This window comes from Anser anser (assembly GCF_964211835.1).
Source record: "Anser anser genome assembly, chromosome: 20".
NCBI lineage: Eukaryota > Metazoa > Chordata > Aves > Anseriformes > Anatidae > Anser > Anser anser.
Genome location: NC_139741.1, coordinates 4,049,425 through 4,065,747, shown reverse-complemented (window position 1 = coordinate 4,065,747; position 16,323 = coordinate 4,049,425). Strand labels below are relative to the sequence as shown.

Here is a 16,323-nt window from a genome sequence, read left to right as displayed (position 1 = left end):
CTAAAGGCAGAAACTTCAGACACGTAACTAACTTGACCTCTTTGTGTTATGAAGCACAGCATGTTCTTTGTTTACTGAGTCAAGATGTTAAAAGCAGTTTACTTAGCACACAACTACGTCTTGAAAAGAGGGATTTAGAAAGCACAGTTTGCTGTGGATATGTCTCAGGACTGGATTATCTTGCATCCAATAACTGGATGTGACCTCTGTGCAAGCAATTATTGTGAATTTTGTGTTTGTGGCTCACAAGATACCCAAAGAAGCCCATAAAAGTGTTGAACGTTTATTGCAGCTTTTCAATCAGCAGGGCTGTTAATAAGGCCCCTTTCTGCCACATCTTTGTAGACAAAGTTTCTGCCAGTTTGAAATGGAATTGATATTTGTCAGTAGTGCCTGACACCTTTCCTGTATTATACTGGAAAATGTAAATCTTAACCAGGATGCTTAACTATTCATGTAATAACTAAACAGAAGGGGTAGATTTGTCATTTGACCAAATAATGAATTTCATAAAGTTTTTCAATACAAAATAGAAAGAGGACGAGTGGCTAAAAGGGGAATAAAGCTGTTATGTTGGGAGTATTTTTGGCTTATGCTAGTACTACAGGACTGCAAGTCAGCATTATTTGTTTAGAAATGCTTGTCACAAGAAAAGTTTGCTACTTTGTGCTGATCTTGTTGCAGTTTGCAAAATCTGCTGACATGGGCTATCAATAAAGCTGTAGCCTTAAATTTTGTGTTTAAGGGCAGCCAATTTGAATGGTTTGGTTGTAAAGATCCATTTGGTATGGATTGACTGTGTACAGAATATTATAAATTATGGTAATTTCCTGTCTTATATCATCATGTGTCACGGTTTTTGGAGTTACAGGTTTTATGAAAATATGCCAGTTACGTTATCTGTATGTTAGTAAGTTAAGAGCTAAATGGTTGTGTGATTAGAAACAGGTGCCTACTGTTCACAGTCAGAGTTTGTACTGCGAAAGTTTGATTTAGGTATTGGTTGAGTAAATTCAGTGACTGACTGCTTTGGGACATTGTCTCAAGGTAGCAGATAATCTACCAGATGCTGCTTTGTTTTTTTGGTTATTCGTTGCTGAAAAGTGTTCTTTCATAGCATGTGATTTTTTTTTTTTTTTTACAAAATGTTATGCCCTGTGATACAGCGTTTTTTTTTCTGATTAGATGATAGAACTGCATGAATGGTACCCATAGTTACGCTGTTTTGCGGCAAGCAGAAGAAGCTGTGATGCTTCTCATGCTCCAGCCAGAACAGGCACAATAGGTGGAGGCGGTTCCCTCTTCTGTGGTTAATTCCTAATTTTGTTCTCTAGATCCCACAGATACAAGATTTGCATGCAACTCTGCACACTTCTGTATTGCCTCTTTCTCTAACCAGTAGCAAACCACATCTGACTAGGGGATGCCTAACCAGAACGTGGCTTTGGGCCTGAGCTGGGGAGCCCTGAAGAAGGCCAAGTGCTATACCACCATGCTAACACGGCACTTAGCTCACAGGACCTACCTGTAAGGCTGTGTGACAGCAGGGGAAGGCATATTCCATGCTGAGTACTTTAAAAGTTGAAGTGCCTTCATGGCCTCCTCAGTGGCACTGCTACAGTTTGGATTTCCCCTATCCAGCTCAGGCCTAGGGAGCCTCCCTGTGCTGCCTCAGCTTGTTGTGTTAGTCATAGCAGGCTGCCTACTGCCTCTGTGTGGTTTCTACTTGTGAGACCTTCTCCTTGTGTGGAAGCTTTCAGGCTTTCCACTGCCTGTGTGGTCACAGCTGCAGATTTGTCCCATCTTCTGCCAGGCTGGCCACTGTGGCACAGCAGACTTAGGACTTCTGTCAGGCACAGCTGAGAAACTTAGTGAGCATGGGTTTAAATTCAGTGAAACTGATGAGGCTGCGGAAAAAATGTTGGTACAGATCTATTGAGGCTTGTTCAAGCTGCCTTTCAAAATTACTCAGTCTCTAGAACCTGGGTGGCAATAAAAGGACAAACTTGTTTTCTTTTGCTAAGGAAGGACCATGCATATTAGGAAGTAGTATTTCATTCTCAGAGGTTGCAAAAGGGATGTGATACAGAGTCAGAAACCAAGATTTCTGTTCAGCTGTATCCATGCAGTAAATGGTGTAACTGCTTGTTTTCTAGAGCTTTTAAGTAGGAGTGATAGGACTTTTTTCACATTTCCTCTGAGAATCTCTAATCTTTGCCTGTTTTCTGAAAAACTAATCAATAAGGGGCCTGATACTAAGCTGATTATATTCCCAAAAGTCGTTTAGTTCGAAATTCTTTCGGTCTAATTCTTTTAAAAGTGTTGGTGACTGCTTACACTGCGGTGGTTTGATTCCCTTATCAGGTAGTACACTGAGGTAAACCGGGTCACTGACACTTGGTTGAACTTGGGCAATGCTAATCTGCAGTTTGCGTCTGTGGATTAATGTTCAGGTGTGTGGTTTTGGTCATTTTGTCAAGGGTTGGTTACATAACATGTTTTCCTTTTGCAAGTTCACTGTGTCTCATGGGATATCTCTGAGCTTTAGTGGCTTTTGTACACATTCCAACCCCGCTGCTGAACTTCCTGTTCTTAGCACAGTGGGTTTTCCTAGAACGCTATTTTGAAGTGTGGTAAACAGAGCGGGCTGATTGGCAGGAAGTCGGGGGGATCGGTAGATCGCTGTGATGCATGACGAAATGCTTCAGCTAGTACTGCACTCTCAGCTCGATCTGGTACTAGCCAGTATAAGAAAGGTAGGTAGTAACGAACAGTTCTTTGTCTTCCTCTGTGAAGTGTCAGAGCTAGATTAGGACAAGCTAAGATCACACTGCATGTGGGGAGTTTAGAATCAGTTTATTTGTCAGTTTCACAGATTTTCTCGGACTTTTGAGAATGGTACAATTTAGAGAGAGATCTGTCTACCTCTATTTATCTCCTCTCTCCATACCTTTCTACTTCAGGCATTGTCAGCCTTCAGTATCCCCCCGCAGTGAAACAGCACCTATCCCAGTTCCCACTCAGCTCCGGAATTACCAGCGTATAGAACAGAACCTCTCCTCTACTGCCAGTCCTGTGTCAAACCCCCACGGATCACCAAGGTGAGTATTCTAACTCCTTTTGCTTGGTTCTAGTTTGTATTTGTACCTTCACAGATGTCCATGCTTTCTTACTGATGTCGTTTTTTTCTGCACAAGACCATTCTAAGGAGGCATTTTAATGATAACAAGTAATAGTCCTTCACAATCTCAAGGTTGTTGAACCGGCAGTTGAAATTCTTCACTAAAACAAAATAAGCTTGTTCTTTTAGGCAACTGCAACCAAAGAAGATAAAAAGACGAAGTCTCGCTTTTTTCCCTCCTTTGTGTATTATGCAGCATTACATCATAAACTAGAAAGTAATAAATCTTGTTTTCACACGTGCAATGATGAATGCGTTGTTCTGTAGAATATCAAGGAAACAGTTTTTGGCATACTAGTTAACCAGCTTGCCTTAATACAAGGCTCTAGTGTGCTAGACTTATTCTATGCCTTGTGATCTACAGGATTGGGATGGTGAAGGTCAAAGACAAACTCTGAGATCTCTGGAGATCTTTTTTTTTTTTCTTAAAAAAAAAAAAGGTTCCTTGCTTTTTTTCAAGATCTTTGATTTTACAGTTGTTTCTACACTTGAGGGCATGCCTTTCCCTAAAATAATCTGTTCTCAGTAGCTGCACTTTACACCAGGTCCAATACTTAAAACTTTGTCTTAATCTTTTTTGTAGGTTCCTTCTTTTTCCAACCATAAAAATGAACGTTTGTGTCAATGCATTTCACTCAGTTGTAAAATTCAAAATTAAATGCCTAGTTGTCTGAATATCAGTAATCCATGTACTAAGGCATATATCTGTTTTAAATTTCTCCAGTTAACAGACTGCTATGGCTTTGAAAGCTACGATCGTAGTGGGAACAAAAGGAATTTTATTTTTCATGTTTTCTGAATGGAAGGCTTAGCTTAAGTTATTACCTTAATAAGCTTCAGCTTCATGGCTTTCTCTGTAAATATCTTTTTTTTTAATTGATCATTATACTCGTTAGGGGATTCTGAACCTCATCTCAAGGATCCACAGTTGCTATAGCATGCATAACCATTCTTTTCATCTTGTTAGAGCTGGGGTTGTGAGACGCTCAAATACTAGTCCGATGGGCTTCATGAAGATGGGTTCCTGTTCTCCAGTACCAGCTGACACTGCGCAGGGTGTTGGGCGCCGGTTATCCACAGGATCTTCAAGACCATATTCTCCCTCACCGCTAGGTAAGCCCATAAATTCTTCAGGAAGGTTTATGTGGAACAGTTATTCAGAACACTAATTCTTGCTTGAAATTGCCTTAAACTGAAATCTGCTCAGCTAGATCATGGTTTCACCAGTGCTGCATACAAGAGGACGATCACTCTTCTCTAGCCCTGCTGGCTGCACTTCTCTAGTCCTGGCATTGGCCTTCTTGGCCACCTGGACACGCTGCTGGCTCATGTTCAGCTGGCTGTTGACAAGCACCCACAGGTCCTTTTCTGCTGGGCAGCTTTCCGGCCACTCCTCCCCAAGCCGATACCACTGCATTGGGTTGTTATGACCTAAATGCAAGACCCGACACCCTTATTGAATGTCACACAATTGGAGTCAGCCCATTGATCGAACTTATCCAGATCCCTCTGCAAAGATTTTCTTACACTCAAGCAGTCACATTTACAGCAATCCATTTCTGTTAAAATGGCTGGTAGAAGTAAGATAAATAGGTTTTATTTTCCTTCACCTTCATTTGTGGATGAAGGGTAAAGCATAAATTCACATTTTGATTTTATTTGCTTAGTTGGAACAATACCAGAGCAGCTTGGACACTGTTGTTGTGGACAGCTTCAAGGGCATGAATCGAGGAGCAGAAACTTCTCAGGTGAGAAACTGGGCAAAGCAACCAGTATGATTTTGGTAAAGCTTCTGCAGAGTTCTGAATGTTTCACTTTATCTGTTTCCTGCATTCTATTCCTACTTTGTTTCTTAATTTCAAACGACTGCAGTGGTATTTCTATTTGTAAAATATCACAAATTGCAGCATGTCTGGTTTTCAGCATTTAAATGGATATGGGAAGTTCTTTGCTTCTGGGTGAAGCGAGGTAATCTGTACTGAGATTTTCTAGGATGTCTGTCTTAATGTAGCTTCTGAATGAATTGAGTTACTCTTGCTGTCAGTGACAGCAGGGAAGAAACTTTGGATTGAGAACCCTTCCCAGTGGTGGTGCTGACAATAGAACAGCCACCAAAGAAATTTAAGACTGCTTTCTGAAATGACAGGTTTCAATGCTATGAGACAGACAAGTAGACTGATTTCAAACAGGCAAATTCTCAGCTGGGAATTTAGTGAGGAATAGATGAGTACTCTATTGGAACTGCAGGCAGAAAGGCTACTCTATAGCACATTGTTTAAATGGAGAGGAATGGAATCAAGATGAAGTGGCTCTTATTCAAAGTCTGACTAGAAAAACACAGGCTTAAGAAGGCTGGAAGATGTGTCTTAACAGCTGGGCACTTTACTGAGCAAACTGCAAGAAGTTTAAGATGGTTTTTAAAGCATACATTTATGAAATGAAGCCGATATCAAAAGATTGCCTTGGCCAGCTCTTAAGAATCTTATATACTAAGTTACAGCACAGCCTAGGGAAAAACTAGTTAGAATAGTTTAAGTTTTGCCATTTTTTTAAAGGTGAGTGAAATTGTTGTCACTTCAGTGTCAGTTCTTTGAGGTTACAAAGACGCACATTTTATCTGGGAAGCTGTGGCCACAAAACTGAAGTCTTGCATAGTGTTTGTAACTTTGCACAGTTCCTCATCATGAAAAATAAATCACAGAGAAGAGACCACTTAATCAAATTTCAGGTTCCTTATTTTGAAAGAGGAACGGCATCTCAGAGTAGGTGAGATGTTCATAGGAGATGTTTCTCTAAAGCCCTCTGCTTAAATGACTGTTTATAGCTCTTCCAAGTCTTTGTGCTTTAGGAGAAATTTTGAGTTCATATTCAAGTGTGGACTTCCTTTGTACATAATGAACTTTTGAAAAACATGTTCTGACAGACTAAAAATAAATGACTGCCCTAAGTAATGATCCCAAACTGTTTCATCTGAATATACATAAATATTTTTCTTGTTTTTAATACCTACTTTTCTTGCAAAAGCCATGAGAGGAGCTGCCTTTTCAGTCTGCAGATTAAATTATTACAAACAAAACAAGTCGTTAGCATGCAACGTTGCATTCACATTACTGTTTGCAGGAATATAATTCCAGTACTTGAGAACCTCTATTCAACCTAGAGTCTTGGTGGTTGCACTTGAAATTTCAGTATTGTTTATGCCATTCCTGCTGAATCCAAATACTTTATTTGTCTTGATGCAGGTTGCCAGAAGTACTGCAGCTGCCAGTACAGCTGTCACCCTGAAATCTTGCCTTTTTGGCAGCTTGAACACAAGCATCATCTCATCAGTGTATGTAGCCTTAGTCCAAATAGCCGACATGCTAAATCCATTCTCTTTGCCATCTAGTGAGTTGATGATCAAACATATCTCACAGTACTGCAGCCCCATCTCTTTACAGATTAACATTGATCTCTAGTGTTTTGGGTTTCATTGCTACATTTCCAAGCACTGCAAGTAGCATTTTACTTGATTGTTTTTCGTCCTTACAGGTTCTCCGATACCACCATCTCAGTCTCCACAGTCACTTTTGATGGGAGCTAGGTTGCAAAGTGCTCCAACTCTCACAGATATTTACCAAAACAAGCAGAAGCTCAGAAAGCAGCATTCAGACCCAGTATGCCCATCTTATGCTGGGTATGGATACAGTCATTCTCCACAACCAAGTAGGCCAGGTAGCCTGGGAACATCACCTACCAAACATATGGGATCGTCACCTAGGAGTTCAGACTGGCTGTTCAAAACTCCATTACCAACGATCATTGGCTCTCCTACTAAGGTCTGTTAAGTTTACCAATGTCTGTAAAATGTGAAGTGGTAATACATTGTCTGAAACCATTCTCAAGAGTATTTTTGGGTGCTAACCTTATTTTTTATATATGTTCTTTTTTTTTGTTTCTTTAAGGCTACAGCTCCTTTCAAAATACCTAAAACACAAGCATCCTCAAACTTGCTGGCTCTGGCTAATCGCCAAGGGTCTGTAGATGCCCCGTTGCAGCCTAAAGACATCACTGAACCAAGGGATTTCACACATTTCCACTTGACGCAAGGAAGTGAAAAGCAAGCAGGAGAGCAGCACAGTAAAGCTACATTCGGCAGGTAGGCGCTGTAGCATTTATGACCTGGAAAACTGGGTAGGTAACTTGGCAAAAGAATGTACGTTTCACACAGCAATTTGGAGGGGCAGAGCATGCAGAAAATGAGCTGTGAGGATATGCTGATGTTTATTGTACATAACAAACTCTCAGTACTGTGTATAAATATAGCATGGACTTCCTGAAGCACTTTGTGTTGCTGTCTAGTTCCCTGTTGTTTTGGTTGCCTGAATAAGGAAGTCTCATTGCCTCTGTGAAGCCTGTTCAGTTTTGCTTCAAAATCTATATGGCAAAATTTGTAATATAAATGTTTAAGGGAAAAAGGTCCCTTTATGGTTAGCCCTGTTTCAATAGGGCCATGATGAACAGTGAGATTAAGGCTTTTTGTACTTCTGTTGAAGAATTCTCTATAACCAATATAATACCAAGAATCTGAAAGTCAGCCTCTGCTGTGAGTAAGATAGGAGGAACTTACTGAAAAATCTTGTTGTGCATTCATGTTTTCCTGTCTAGATCTGTTAGTACCGGGAAGCTCTCAGATCAACAAGTAAAGACTACCCTTGGAGGCCAGTTATATCAAGGCAGTACAGACAGCCTCAATACAGAGCGACCAATGGATACAGGTAAGGAACAGGCTGATACATACAAATGGACTTTGTGCTAGTTTTTTTTTTTATGGAGTGCCATCTAGATCTTGGTCTGCTTCCAACTTCAGTAGTTGGTTGCAATAATTTTTAGTGTCAGTACAGAAGCCTTTCTTAAATTATCTTGAAGGGAATATGTTCCAGTTCCTTAACATAGCTTTAAAAATAAGTGAGACGGGAAAGTGTGTCTCTGCTAAATACAGGAACATCACTGCTGCCTATAGTAGCTAGAGGGTTTTGCGTGTGTGTTGTTTTTTTTTAATACCACATTTGTGGCTGTTTCATTTCGAAATTCCAGCTCGTTTTCATCTGAAAGTCAGCTTATGTGATGACTTCTTTCATGTTCATGTTTTTCTACATTTTTCATGTTCATTTTTTTCAACTTTTTTTTCCTCTTCCTCCTCCCCCACAGTTACTGCCTTGCCACAAGTGGCCAACAGGAGTTCTCACCTTGTTTTTGAGCAGATGGAAGAAGTTCTGCAGACAGGGCTAGTCTTTAGCCTTCAGTCCTGCCATGGTCTGCATTTAGAATTTTTCTGTTGTGTCTTTTGCTGAAGGACTGATGTTGTTCTCAGGCCCCTGTTGTTTTTTCTTTAGGTAGGGGTAGAGAGATGGGAAATAAAAAGATGTATGCAGGCCGCATCTGGGTTCTTTTTTTTATCGTCAAGATTGTCCACTCAGCTTGTTTTATTTGTTGTCAGAACTTACAACTATTCTTGGATCTACATCAAAGCATGTTGTGTTGCAGTACTCCAGTTTGCTGCATATAATTACAAAATGGTATGACTGTACGCAATAGGGACTAACGTGTGAAAATTTTATCTTCCAGCTCCAGCAGGGGCCTATGGAATTGCAGTGGCACCTCCTTCCATGGGAAGTGGGGCAAGTTCTCGAGCTGTCATGTTTACTGTTGGGTCTCCTCCAAGCAGTGCCACCCCTCCTACCTGCACCCATATGGTCCTCAGAACAAGAACCACCTCAGGTAAGACTTCCCTGGCTGCTCTGGACTGCTATCAAACAATATTCAGGCTTGCCCACTTCTTGAGATGGTAATCTGCTTACTGCCATGCACAGTAGGTCCTCTAGCCCATACAAAAAAGTGCTGTGTAAAGTTGAGATAAATCCTGGAGTTCTGCCTTTTCTCTACTAAAGAGAAGGCCAGAGGCACTGATTTACCGTCCAGCAGTGTATAACATCTTGTGTACACTGTTTTGCTCCACCATAGGGAGATTTAACAGCACCTATGACAAAGGTGGAGAGGAACAATTAGATCTCTTATTCTGCATTTTTGCCCACTGCTATGCATTTTACCAGAAGCAACATCCAAAATGAGCTGACTGCATTTTAGCATGTTGGCTACATTGTCAAATATCAAAGATCCCAAGGTAAATGCCTGCATCTGCTCAGGATGAGCAGGAGTCTATATTTGCAGCAGTGTGCTTTTGTGAACTATAGCACAACCTTTGGTCTGTCCTGTTGGGCTGCCTGCCTTGGAATCCTTGTCAGCCAATTTCCAAAATCCATTTTATAAATCGTCGCTGTATTAAGGTGCAGCCCTTGCATCCTCTACAGAGTGATGCAAGGAGCAAAGAAGAGATCCTCCCAGGAGTGAATCTGTGGTGATTACTGATTTGTCACTTGCTATCATGTGCAGCCCCAGAGCTACAAAATGGAACAACCTATTAGACTGAATGTGTGTGTTATTTTTCTTGTAGTTGGATCAAACAGTTCTGGAGGGTCTCTCTGCTCTACTAGTGGCCGTGTATATATGGGCTCCCCTCCTGGTATTTATATGGGTTCTTCTCCTCCGGGAGCCGAGGCAGCTCCAAGTCTGAAGTACATGCCTTATGGTACTTCGCCTCCCAGCTTAGAGGGCTTTATCACTTTTGAAGCTCCCGAATTGCCTGAGGAAACTTTAATGGAGGTATAAAAAAAATAATTTAATGTTTTATAATGTTTAATGCTGCTAAAACAGATACATGGTAAAAACAGGACTGCTCAGTGCACTTGGTAGTTTCCTCTTCACTGTCTCGGATATTCCTTTTTAAGACCTTGAAAATATCCCTGTAGCAAATGTGACCATTTCTCTTTGATAGTTATTCCTGGCATTTCTTGTATATGAATAGGTAACCAAAGGAACATGACTGCTTTTGTTCACCAGGGCCTTCCAAAGAGGCCTCTGTTTTAATGCCAAGACTTTGGACGTGGGTGCTGACAGAAGCAATGTCGTTCTAGGCATTGTATTTAACTGCTTCTTCGCAGTCAGTAGATGACATTAAATCCTACTTGTGGGAAGAGTGTCCTATATTTTTTTTAAGTGTGTGGAGGAGTGGTGCTTTAAAAACACATGTTGGTATGGTCCTTCACCAGAATGCCATCGTTGGACTATAAATTTCTCAAGGCAGATTGCTGTTCTGTTCTCTCATTCACATCTAGCTGGAAGGTGTTTGGTTACTTATTGAATCTATATGTTATAACATGAATGTTTGACAGTGCACTGTATTATTCCCACGGATAGAGTTTAAAATTTATTTAGACCTGTATTACTAATGAAAAGATTATAAATATTGCTAAGATGTGTTTGTTTAGTTTTGAAGGCTGAGATTCTTTCTGAGCAGGGACTGTGCATGTAGTGTCTGTTTTAGTCACCAACAACCAGTGAGTTGTTAACTCCAATTTAAGTTGTTTGGTTTAAAAGGCAAACTTTGGCAACAGCCACCTTTTAATACAATTTAATTCTAGATCTAAGTGTAAACTGGAATGAAGCAGATAAGCATGAAGCTTCAGATCAGTTCTTTTGTAGGTATAAAGTCTGTTATATAATAAAAGCCAAACATTCCTCCTGGCTTCTCATATGAGTACCAAGCATATTTCTGGGTTGCTGATAATATAATAACGAGTAATACATCTCACTTGTGATTCCCTTAGTTGCTCAGGTTACAACAAACATAGAAGTCCATGTCCCAGTTCCTTTGGCTTTGTCGAAAGACTCTGAAGTATAAGCTTACCGTATCTTGAAATCATTAGGAAAGAACCAATTAATATCTGTTGATCCTTTTGGATCCATTTGGTTCTGTAGTCTCTAGTGCTGACTCTAATATGCGATTTCTGCGTAAAATTAACATATCCAAAAATCCTCAAGTGCTTAAAAAGAATTTTAAGTGTACTTGTTTGCCTTATGGCTTATAGTGGTTAAATTGTCATCTCCTTTTCCTCTGACAGAGAGAACATACAGATACACTGCGTCATCTGAACATGATGCTGACATTTACAGAATGTGTTCTGGATCTGACAGCAGTACGGGGAGGGAACCCAGACCTGTGTACTTCTGCAGTATCACTGTACCAAATCCAAGAGAGCATAGTTGTTGATCAGATTAGCCAACTAAGCAAAGAGTGGGGGTAAGTATGTGGTCAAATAGTATCAAGAGAATTAGTAAAAACCAGACGCATCAAAAATGTTTTTGGACAAAAAAAAAATGGATTGGATGTTTTTTTCCTCTTTAGTTTGGAGTGATTATTTACTACATATAATGTTATTTAGGAATACATTTTTAACAATTGAAGACACATGAGAAAGATATAGCAAAGGATAGAGAGAGATATGCTAATAGATAGATGAGGACCATGTTTTCTGGCCTGCCACATTAGCTGGGGAAAGTGGTGAGGATTGCAAACTTGTGTTGAAGTAGTTTTTTTCTGAACCTAGAAATCTATGTACCATCTTGTTTCAAATCCAAGTCCTCTGTGATCCTGTTGACCAGGCTGTAGCAGCAGCACTGAGGTGGAGGTTGGGAAGGAGTGTCCAACTTTGACCTTTAATCAGTGTAGCCAATCAGACCTGATACAAAATCAGAAACGAGGAGAAATGGGAGAAATTTGGAGCGGTGGAAAAGGGCAGCTCTATTTTCTGCCGCCTTTCTGGAGAAAAAAAAAAAAAAGGAAAAGAAAAAAATCCCTGCAAAATGTTTGCTTTTCACAACTGTGAGAATACCGGGGGCATAGGAAATGACACTGCAAGAAAAGCACAGCCAGTTGCTTGTGGTAAGACCTTGACCTCAGGTATTCAGTCCCCTCGAAGAAGGGTTCCTTTTAAAAATGTCTACGTTAAAGCAGTTTGTATTTGCTGCTGCAATTACTGGATGAGCAGATGTACTCTCAACCCGTGACAGGGTGTTTGTGGAGGGAAAGGAGGGGTGGAGTTGCATTTAAAACATCTGTTTTTTCTGCTGCTGCTGGGTCTTGTGTAGGATTGTGATAAAAAGTGGTGTTTGCCTAAGGCTTGGATGTGTTTGAGAGAGGTTTTTTGATATATAATTACACCTATTTTCCCCCAGACAAGTAGAGCAGCTTGTGCTGTATATGAAAGCAGCCCAGTTACTGGCATCTTCTCTGCATCTTGCCAAAGCACAGGTCAAATCAGGGAAACTGAACCCATCCACTGCTGTTAAGCAAGGTAGGTGCAATATAATCTCATCTTCTTTGCTTGTGAATTTTCTTTAGTTATATGTCACTCAAAAAGCTGAAGTTGCAGCGTCTTTGTTGTCTTCTGTACAAGAGCATTGTAGATATGTACAGTTGCACAATTCTGATAGTAAACAAAGATACAACTAGCAACTGTTAAGAAATGGACAGTTTTTAATTTGAAGCATTAAGATTTGATATATTTGATACTTCATTCGTACTAGTAGCAGAGTAAGTAAACATTAGAAACACAAGATTAAACAGATTAACTTTGCCTAGCATTGGGGAAGTTGTACTTAGGCTGTTTGTGGTTTTGTTATTGTTGGTTTTTTAATTTCTTTTTTTTTTTCCCAGTTGTGAAAAGCCTCAATGAGAGATACAAATTCTGTATCAGCATGTGCAAGAAACTGACAGAAAAGTTGAATCGTTTCTTTTCGGATAAGCAGAGGTTCATTGATGAAATCAACAGTGTAACTGCAGAGAAACTCATTTACAGCTGTGCTGTAGAAATGGTAAGTCACTCCTTTTACCTAAATGATAGGACATTGAGATCAATAACACATTGATTCCTTTTCTCACATACCTCTTATTCATAACCAGAAAATAAAATGTATGTTTCCAGATTTCTGTTCATAGTAATTTTTGCTAGTCTTTCGCTTTTCATCCTGCCCTCCCTTAACTGTTGCTACAGTCCCTGGCAGATACCATTCCTCGGGGGTATTTCCCCTCCATCAGCACATCTGATACATAAACACTAGGAAATGAACTCCTAAGCCACGCAGCCTCTAAAAGTGCCCTGTGTGCTGAAATACTATCCAGTATGGTTTACTAAAGCACAGAAACAACAGAAGAAACTTTCTCAGTCCACCAGGTCAATTTGAGGAACACCGGCCTTGTTCATACAAAGCAAATATGGCACCAAACATGTGGAAGCTTTTTTATGTAATTGAGAAACTTTATATCTGCCAGAGAGCAGGTACAGTAAGCATACTAGAAACTTAAAAGCTTTTTTTGATGAGAGGGAGGTCTTTTTTACCATAGGTGTCACAAAAAAGGTACCAGCAAATATTGTGCTTAACCCTGATAATGGTGTGGTCTTGCACAATTAATTTGACTTCTTTACAAGAGAATATAGGTATGAGAATGAGTATACTTATTCATATATTGTTGTAATTTCAAAATATGTTGTAACACATAAACACACAAGATCAGAAAGTGCTTTTACAGCTTATGTGCAGAACATCCTTTGCTAATACAGCACAGGGGCTCTGTTTTCTGACTGCATTTTGTTGTCTTATTGTCATAAAAACAGATCAGCTTAATTAAGGCTCAAAAATAGTTTATTAATGGCACTTTAATGTAATCCATTTTGAATTTTTCATTTCAGTATTTGCCTAAAGCAATTTATGTAACTGAATCTACTGAATGATTCCAGGTTCAGTCAGCAGCTCTAGATGAGATGTTTCAGCAAACTGAAGATATTACATATCGATACCACAAAGCAGCCTTGCTGCTGGAAGGACTGACTAAAATACTGCAAGACCCTGCAGATATAGAAAATGTACACAAGTGTAAGTTTATGCTGAATGATGAAAATATTGAAAATTATACAGAATTTAATTATAACACTGAATTAATCACTTTTTTCCTTTTTTGACCTTTCTGTTTTCAGATAAGTCTAGCATCGAGCGAAGGCTTTCTGCACTTTGCTATAGCACAGTGGCTGTATATGAGCAGTAGGAATATCCCAAGGACCAGATGGTGTGAACATAAGGGACCACTTCAGTGATACTGCACTTTTTCACTACAGCTTAATTGTTGTCCTTGTTCTGCCCCACGTGGAAGATGATTCTTACATTTCTGTGGTGACTACCAAAGAAACAGCAGCATACTCAAAGAGGAGAAATTCCAAAAGTACATTTGTAGAAAACTTGCCTTACAGATCCAGCAGCTCCTTTTTCTTCCTAGCAACAGAATTTAAAAGAATCTGTCTTCACATTTCAAACTGATCCTTGTACGTGTGTACAATGAATGATCAGGGTTTTTTTTCCTCATGAGGTCTATAGAGACTGGATCCTTCTGCATCAGGTACAAAAAGACATTTCCCTCAGAAGAGTCCCTCAAAAGTTTGTGGAAAAAAAAGTTTTTAAATTGTCAGTAAAATGTGTCTGACTGAATCTGGGAAACCCTAACCATGTGCAAGTGCTGTTCAAAGCTTTTGGGGCTAAGCTGGCTTGTATCTGAGCTCGCATGTTGTAAACATGGCTCAGCTTGTCTTGTGAAGGGATGGTGAGAAAGTGTTCTTTTATTGGGGGGGAAAATGGTAATGGAAGAAATTGCGCTCCATCTGTGCAAAATCCTCAGTGGGTTTTCAGCTGATGTGGATACAATTTGAAGATCTTCTTCCAAAACACTTTGTTTTGCACTAATTTACTAAAGCAACTGTATATTCATTTTCGAAGAACTATATTAAAAAAAAAAAAGAGAGAGAAGGCACAATGGACTTGGCTGAATTTCATTTCAGTGTACATAAAATTCTTTTCAGAATTTCAAATGTAGCTTCTAGAAGACTTTCAAACATACTGTAAAAACTTGTATTCATGTGAACCTTTCCATTTTATACCTATTTGTCTAATACTTGAGTAACTACTGCTCTGGACTTTCTCAGTGATAGCAATGTTGAGTTGCTGGTTGTTTGCTTTTTATATAGATTTGGTTGCATCTTTTGTTGTGCATGCGAAATGTGCATTAATGCCTGCAGTCTCTAGGGGTGTAATGACAGTTCTCAGTAGTCTTGCTTCTTGGGCAGTATTACAAGAAATACTGTAAACTGAGAGGTTCTGCAAGGAACCACGCAAAACCAGAAAATAATGTTGGGATTTGAGATGCTGATAAATTGATGTAGAATATCTACATAGTGTGTGTGAAAAATCAGGATTATTTTGTGTGCATTTTGGGGGAGAGGTGGGAAGCTTCATTTAGCCTTATAGGCATTATCATTTCAAGCATCCCATGAGATTATCAGGACAGCGATTTGCAAAGTATTTAAGCAGATCAGCTTCTCTGGAAATGGTTCCTTTACTTTATTTTTGGGACTTTTTTGTTACTCAACTGCTTGAATACTTGAATAAACCATTCTCCAGGACAAAATCATTTTAATCCTCTTAAACACAGTGGTCTGAACTATTTGACAAAGTTGTACAGGGCTTACACATCAAAATACTCTTTCAGTGTTTGGATAACCATGTGTTTCCTTTACTTTGACAGAGTAATGTACTTTTTATCTTATTTATCTGTATGAAATTCCAACAGTTAATTTGAAAGTGTTTGTTTATATAATGTTTGTATTTTTAGGTCTTTAATACGGTGTTTCTACCTCTCCTTTGTAATTGCATGCATTATTCTTGAAACTAGGTAATAACACTGAACTGTTGTGTAATAGCCTTTTTATTATGGCCTGTATAAATGTATATTAAGGTAAAATAAATACTGACACTAGAAGTGTTTCTATGGTAAAGCTGAGTTTGTGTGTGTCTGTAACCAAAGATCAGTGGTGTTAACTTCGGGGGGGGTGGAACAAAACCAACTGTCTGTACTTGGCTCATTAAATCAATTGCTGAATGTTGCCTGGAAGCTGAATCTACTTGGGTCAAGAGACGCTCACCTCATGGCGATGGGGCAATGAGCTCATTATCTCTGGATAACCCTGGCACAAAGTGTCCCCGAGTTTGTTTTCAGTTGCTTTGGGAAAACAGTTTACCTTGCTTTGTTGTTTGTCGTGAGGTTTTTCGTTTGTGGGGTTTGGTGGTGGTGTTTTTTTTTTTTTTTAAACAGCTTTGAAAACAAATATGTTAAGTAGGTTCTTAGGTAACAGTTGTACATTCTTTCAGCAAGGTGCTTG

The 16,323-nt window shown here is 39.5% G+C and overlaps 1 protein-coding gene across 2 annotated transcripts in view; it reads left to right on the top strand.

Moving 5' to 3' along the window:
• Positions 1-15,939, top strand: part of ULK2 (unc-51 like autophagy activating kinase 2) — a 39,914-nt gene extending 23,975 nt beyond the window's left edge. The window contains exons 16-28 of one of the 2 annotated variants that reach the window (XR_014574237.1): positions 2,964-3,101; positions 4,149-4,294; positions 4,849-4,929; positions 6,713-6,999; positions 7,126-7,319; positions 7,829-7,938; positions 8,789-8,941; positions 9,675-9,883; positions 11,182-11,360; positions 12,296-12,414; positions 12,777-12,934; positions 13,810-13,993; positions 14,095-15,939. Coding sequence is in view for 1 of the 2 variants with exons in the window: in XM_083806342.1 (XP_083662468.1) it covers positions 2,964-3,101; positions 4,149-4,294; positions 4,849-4,929; positions 6,713-6,999; positions 7,126-7,319; positions 7,829-7,938; positions 8,789-8,941; positions 9,675-9,883; positions 11,182-11,360; positions 12,296-12,414; positions 12,777-12,934; positions 13,858-13,993; positions 14,095-14,162 (1,978 nt within the window). In the remaining variant the exon portion in view is untranslated. The remainder of the gene's footprint in view (positions 1-2,963; positions 3,102-4,148; positions 4,295-4,848; positions 4,930-6,712; positions 7,000-7,125; positions 7,320-7,828; positions 7,939-8,788; positions 8,942-9,674; positions 9,884-11,181; positions 11,361-12,295; positions 12,415-12,776; positions 12,935-13,809; positions 13,994-14,094) is intronic. The other variant, XM_083806342.1, reaches the window with a different exon arrangement.
• The last annotated feature ends 384 nt before the right edge of the window (positions 15,940-16,323 follow it).